The sequence below is a fragment of the Poeciliopsis prolifica genome, unplaced genomic scaffold, assembly GCF_027474105.1.
Source record: "Poeciliopsis prolifica strain line A6 unplaced genomic scaffold, Auburn_PproV2 SCAFFOLD003, whole genome shotgun sequence".
In the NCBI taxonomy this organism is placed as follows: Eukaryota; Metazoa; Chordata; class Actinopteri; order Cyprinodontiformes; family Poeciliidae; genus Poeciliopsis; species Poeciliopsis prolifica.
In genome coordinates, this window is record NW_026562378.1 from 6893593 (window position 1) to 6899984 (window position 6392).

Consider the following 6392-nt stretch of genomic DNA (forward strand, 5'->3'; position numbering starts at 1 on the left):
TCTAGAATGTCAAGCCAGTGTTCAGTTGAAAAAGCTCTTCATGTTAATCTGACACACACATTACAGTTCAGATCATTTCCATAAAACCATAAAATTTAGGTCTTAACCAGAAAACCACATTTACTGAACAGTTTGTCCATGTACAGCTAAAGTCTTCTAAGTTATTCTTACTACAAGAAGTTTTGGAATAATGTGACAATGGAAAAGGAGCACCCGTTTTGAAAAACTGCATTTAATAAAAAATTTTAAAAAAACCCGACCAGCTTCCTACTTGTGAATTTCACATCTTCCATATCAGAAGGCCTCTTTGCCATCACCTTAATCTCTAACTACTTTCACAGATTCTCCATCAGATTCAAGTTATGTCTCCAGATGAGCCACTTTCAAAGAAAACTAATAGCATTTTCTGTTAGATTAACTAATCAGGTAAAATTAAAAGGCTACACTAATGTGCTAATGATGTGAATAATATTTGGCTGAATGGTTTCGGGCGTAGCTTTCCTTTTTTCCTTTATTTCTTTTTTGTTTTAGACAGCTGACGTTTTTGTGTGTGCTTGTTGTGAAATATGTGTGGTGCTTTGTCTTGCACTTTTACTCTGCAGCAAGAAGGTCCTGGGTCTGAATTGTCCTCTACTTGGTGCACCTATAGTTTTAATCTGTGAATTGCAGATGGAGCATTGATGCATATGGACCTGAAAACGATGCAGGAAACCCTGTAATCAGCGACTATGTGTGAAAAATAAACAACCCCTTTACTATCTTATTGAGTTTTTCTTTTTACTTGTCAATCATACATTAAATTAAGCTACTCGATGTTTTTTTTTTTTTCTTTTCAGAAGCACGACTGCAAGATACCGAACGGTCTTCAAGGCTGTTTTGTTGTGGGGGTCTATAACAGGAGATAAATTAGATCTGGCCATCTCTGTTGGACAAACTCAAGGTCTTCTACTGCTGTTTTGTAGAGGTAGACAAGCCTGAGGACATATACATTTTTAATCAGAGCATCTTGTCTCATTCACAGCCGTGTAATGTGATCAAGCTTTAGATTTTAAATTCCCTGCAAACCATGCCGCTTGCAGGCCGCTGCCGTCCCTCAGGTAACCCCTGCTTAGCAGTTTTCTCACACTCTGGGCTCTTTATCTTGACAAACAACTCTCAGCTGACCCATTAGAAATGACCTTCAGCAGATAGTAGCTCCAGGATTGTGTCAGTTTGACAGCATAATAATATGTTAATATTTAATCCTTTGCAACTTCGCAGCCCCATCTCACTTATCAATCGTATTTGAAGTGTCAATAGAATGGAAAAAGCCTGTGAGATAGTAACAGAGGTCGTGTTTGAGGCTTACAGTTGTCTTCGAAGCCACGTTGTTCTGCGCTGTGTGTACAGTAAGCTGTTAAGTAATGCTTTTTTTTTACCAAAAAAATTTAAAACACTACACTATCCTGGCGTTAATTACAGCCACAAAGGTTGAAAGGCCACAATACAGTCACTTGCAAAAATATTCACTTTTCCCCCATTCTGACAAATGAAAACCATAAACATCAATGTATTTTGTGGGGATTTTTATGTGTCAAAACAGATGAACCTGACCTTTATTGTGAAGAGGAAGAACAATGACCTATGACAATCAAAATTTCTTACAAATAAAAATCTGAAAAGTGTGCCTTGGCCCTTTACTCTGTGCAAAATGGAAAGAATAATGCATAACAGCTCTGCAACCCAACTAAGGCATTGCTTTCCAACTAAACTCACAGAGCCAGCAAGGAGAACAAGTTCCTCAAGCTTCCTCAAGCTCCTCAGAAGCTTGAGGAACCCACAGCTGTCTGGGAGAATGTTAGTGTTGCAAACACAGTGGCCATTAGCAGAAATATCCAGTGAAATATGTTGCTACTTTGTGGTTTTATAGTGAAGAAAAATGAAAGAAAAAAAACAATTCAAGGAGCATGAGTATGATTGAAAGGCATGTGATGGTACAACATAAGGCAATTAATTCCACAAAATGTTTGTTTTGTGTCACCTACTACTTTAATAATTAAAAAAACTAGCCACTTATGTTGCATGATGCTGTTATTTTTTAATGCAAATGATTCTCCACACCAGGACTGTATTGATCACTATAAAGCTTTTTTATCACATCGATCCAGCTGCATAATTCATGAGGGAGAGATGGAGGCAAAGAGAGTATGGAAACATGCGGCTACCTCGTGGGACTGAAATGATTAATTTATCAAACATATATATTTTAAACTTCTACACTAAAGGAGGTTGTATCTTGGCTTGTATCAATGAACATCCTTGCAAAAGTCACAGTTCATTCTGAGATCAGCGGGAGAAACTTCACTCATCCTCCTCATCGTCTTTCATCACAGGCATGTCCCCCTCAGACTCCTCGGCCCTGGCTCTTTCCACCTTGCCTTTTTCTCCCTGGTAGTAGTCCGAATCGACCCAGTTTGGGATCATGACGAGCTTGACAAAGACTTCCCCGTTTTCCTCTGTGACAGTGTGGACCCTCTGCTTCACCCCCTTGGAGTACCATCTGAACACCGGCGGCTTCTCCTGGGGGTTACGGCCCCTGTACAAGCCCTCGCCCTCGGCCAGAGTGATCTTGTACTTGTGCTTTGGACAAATTATGCACAGCTTGCCGTTGATGTCCTGTGTGTAAAGCGTGTTTGTTTGGAAACAAAGCAGGTGGGTAATATGTTAATGCAATGCAAATTTGACATGGTAATTACAGTAATTCTCTGCGTCTCGGCCCAGCAGGAGCTGGTAGGTGATTAGGGTACAGATGGATTAACATGTGAGAGCAAACTCTGGGTGAAAATAAAGACTTAAAATGCAGCGCTCCGACCTGACCTACACAATATTATAGGCTAATCTGACGCGAAGTCAAATGGAAACTCACCTCTATGTCTCCATTCTCCAATGTTCCTCCGGCATCTGCATGAAGAACACAAGTTTTCCTTTTTTTTTAACAGAAGACAAACAATATGGCTGTATCCTTCTACATGCATTGAGAACTGACGTTCTGCACATGGATAAATGCAGACTTTTATACACTGTTCTGCAAAAAGGAATCCTGTAATCCAACATAAACCCAGTTTTCTGAAAATTTACTTGCTATTTAATGCAAATTATTAAGACTGTAGGGAGTTGAAAATGTGTTTCAATACATTGTAAACATCAAATCTTAAAAATACGACCCTATAGGGTCAGTGGTGGCAATGTTCATAAGGCTGGCCAAATCAGGCCAGGAAAAAAAAAAATCAGTCGGGAACAGCAAAGAAAAATTGTAAAAAGTAAATACAATTAATTTTATTTATTTACATATTAATATATGTTGTATTTATTTACTTATTAATTTATCAGGTTTTATCCCTGTATTGAAGAAGTTGACTCTGTATGCCTTCCTTTGACATGAACGCGATTCTCTGTGGAGGCCAGTAGGGTTCCCAGAGTGCCATGACAGTAATTATCATTATTATCTATAAGTCAAATCAACATTAATAGTGACAAATCTTCCAGAAAGTTTGATTCTTATTTGCTTTAACTGATCAAGTAATGACAATCTTCCATCACAGGACAGAACAAATTGTTCTGCTCATTAAAGTCTGATGCCTGGTAATGAAATTCTCTGATATGCAAGAAACAAATTTCTGAATTGCCACTAGAAAACTGCTACTCACGGTAACAGTAGCAGTCCAAAGCATAGAAGACTCCCTGATGGTAGATAATCAGAACATCTCGACCCTCCAAAGTCCGGAAAGAGCGCTTTGCTTTAATCAGTTCCTCCTTCTTGCCGACGAAGTGAAGTCGTCCAGACTGCTCCTTCTCCTCCATGGCTCCCTGGGTGAGTCTGTTTCAAGATGCAACAAAGTTTCTCTGATTTGTGTTAATTTGAGAACTTTCACTACATCCTGAGCGACTTGTGGAAAGATTTGGTGATTTTTTTTAATGTTGTTTTTAATTTTATTTTTATAATAAATTGTCAGTGGGATTATTGTGTTGGCACCTCACGTCTCAGTTGTCAGCTTAGATTAAGCCCACAACACCTCCAGAACATTTAAGCGAGAACGTCCTCAGCACTGATCATCTTTTCTCCCCGCACTTTGAAAACCATTAATCCCTAATATCTGCCTCGTCATCGTTTACTAAACATCCACCAGATGTCTTTGTCAGAAATAGGAAGAGAAAGCCTTTTTTAAAAAAAGAAATAAAAAGAACAGGTCCTGATGCGAAACCGCATTAAATAAACGACCTATATAGAAATGGGATCTATGAAACGACGGATCCAGCTAGATTTTCCAATATTACTGCCTCCAGAGGCCACGGTGCTGCATCGTGAACATGTGCAACCCCCAAAGAGGCAGCACATTTCAGAAATGTTAGATAAAAATCTGCTCCATGTACAGAAAAGTGGAATAATGAGCTCTGCTGTGTCACAGGCTGAAAAAAGCTCTTTATTAGCATCAAAAGTAACATCTCTTGTAGCCCCTGGCCAAAATAAAGAAGAGGAAGAAAGTCGAAAAAAAGAAAAGAAACTATTATACAATGATAATTTCATAACACTGAAATGTTGTGTTATGAAAAATGAATTGCTTCACATTTGGATGATCATCCCAAAGCCTGCTGGAGGAAGGAATAGACCCAGAACTAAAATTACTTGAAGTCCAGCATGAACTTTCCAAAGTTAGTGATGACTTAAGACAAGCGTGCCATCTTCTGCTGAGGTTGGGCCTCCTGAAATCTCTAGAGAATCAACAATGTCTTCTCAAGTGAAAGATGACAATCATCTGAGCCAACGAGGTTAAAGTCAAAGTTAAAAGTGATCCTAACTCACTCAAAGAGCCAACGCAGCGCAGACGAATCAACTCAGGCAAACGACGATCAGACATTTGCACAGGTCCGCATTTCTGTATTTCAAGTATCGTTTTAACTGAAAACTGTAGATTGTCACTATCCATAAGCCAAAGTCATCAAGCTTGACAAAAACAAATACTCCAAATACGTCGAGCGCGTACCAAAACCAGCAGCGCATACAAGTTCCCAGTCTTGAACTGAGTGAACTTTTCAATGTCACTTTGATTTAAAGAGATGTAAACATGAAAAATATATATATATCTACTGTTTTGTTTTTTTTTTCTTAAAAATGACAAAAGACGATTTAGCTCTCACTCTGACTTACCTTGAAACCCAGCAGCTGTGACTCCTTCGTCAAAATGAAGGACTGCTCTGCTGACAGCTCAGGGGTGAAGGGAGGGCTCGTTTCTATTATCTCCTTGCACAGGCTGCCTTCAGTTGGTCCAGCCTCCTCTGGGTCTGTTCCTTATCTAACCAGCCTCACACATGAAGCACACTCTATTAATTCTGATGACATCTGAGGGTCTTAGCCTTCTGCCTCTCCCACACAGTCTGTTTGATGGAGCAGAAGTGCTTCTTCTTAATTATTTAGCCCATTTGTTTTACATTTATTGCAGAGAATCATCAGCCGCTTCACGAGACACTCGTAGACATGTCGAGTGCGGACAAGAAATGGGATAAACGGGGATGTAAAATTGTGAAATGTCTAAAGCTCTTGCTTTGAGAAGTGATTTGACTCTGGGTGGTTCTTTGCGGTCTGTGATTATTTGTGAAAGAGCGGTCCAGAAGGAGAGCTTTGCATGGCTAAGGCGTCTTCTTTTCCAGGTTCTGAATTTGTCATGGAGGGATGGGTCTGTTGGAAGGTTTGATGGCTATGCAGGCTTCTAAGACTGGAAACCATTGTTGAAGACACTATCCAGTGGTGTGTATACTTTCACAAACAAGTCATACATTTTAATGTGTATTTAAAAAAAAAAAACTTTAAGTTCTACAATATAAGAAGCCATAACAACATTTTGGAAAACCTTTTTCAAAAAGATTTCACTGTTTATGTTGGTAGAGACTAAGTCACACTGAGAGTGTAACAAAGCAGTAGCCCTGAAATTGATTTTATTGATTTTTTTTTTTTTACAAAAACAAAATGATTATGAAGTTAACATTTTAAACTGCAATTGATACAATTGCTTTATACAGTCATCATACTAGAACAATCTTTGTCTATTCCAACAAGGCTGTTGGTTCTCCCCTTAACAGCTGCCAGCATTTTCAAGTCCAGCATCTTTAATCTGATAGAGAACAATCGGATAATAAAAACACTGATCAGATTATGTCAAACTTGCTCTGTTGTGTCTTTTTGAGCTTAAATTGCAGTGAAAGCTGGGGAAAAGATGTAGTGTTAAAGTGTTTCCATGTCGTGTTTGTTGATGTATTTTATCTCGATGTTATTCTTTCTTTGTTTTCTTCTTTTTGCCTTATTAATTTTAGTTTATTCAGCCTATTGTTCAAATTGTTCAATAATACACAATGTCCCT

At 38.7% G+C, this 6392-nt stretch overlaps 1 protein-coding gene across 1 annotated transcript; it reads right to left on the reverse strand.

The window, feature by feature from the left end:
• Positions 1 to 1550: 1550 nt before the first annotated feature.
• On the reverse strand, positions 1551 to 5319 carry rfesd (Rieske (Fe-S) domain containing). Its single transcript, XM_055027601.1, has 4 exons — positions 5186 to 5319; positions 3687 to 3856; positions 2906 to 2940; positions 1551 to 2655 (listed from the first exon to the last, which is right to left on the reverse strand). The coding sequence occupies exons 2-4, from the start codon at positions 3838 to 3840 to the stop codon at positions 2341 to 2343; spliced, it is 504 nt and encodes a 167-aa protein (XP_054883576.1). The 5' UTR covers positions 3841 to 3856; positions 5186 to 5319; the 3' UTR covers positions 1551 to 2340.
• Positions 5320 to 6392: the final 1073 nt, after the last annotated feature.

Coding starts and splice junctions, on each gene's coding strand:
- rfesd (XM_055027601.1), bottom strand. CDS start 3,840: ATGGAGGAGAAGGAGCAGTCTGGACGACTTCACTTCGTCGGCAAGAAG. Junction 2,941..3,686: donor TTTGGACTGCTACTGTTACC/GTGAGTAGCAGT, acceptor TTCTTCATGCAG/ATGCCGGAGGAACATTGGAG. Junction 2,656..2,905: donor TGGAGAATGGAGACATAGAG/GTGAGTTTCCAT, acceptor CTTTACACACAG/GACATCAACGGCAAGCTGTG.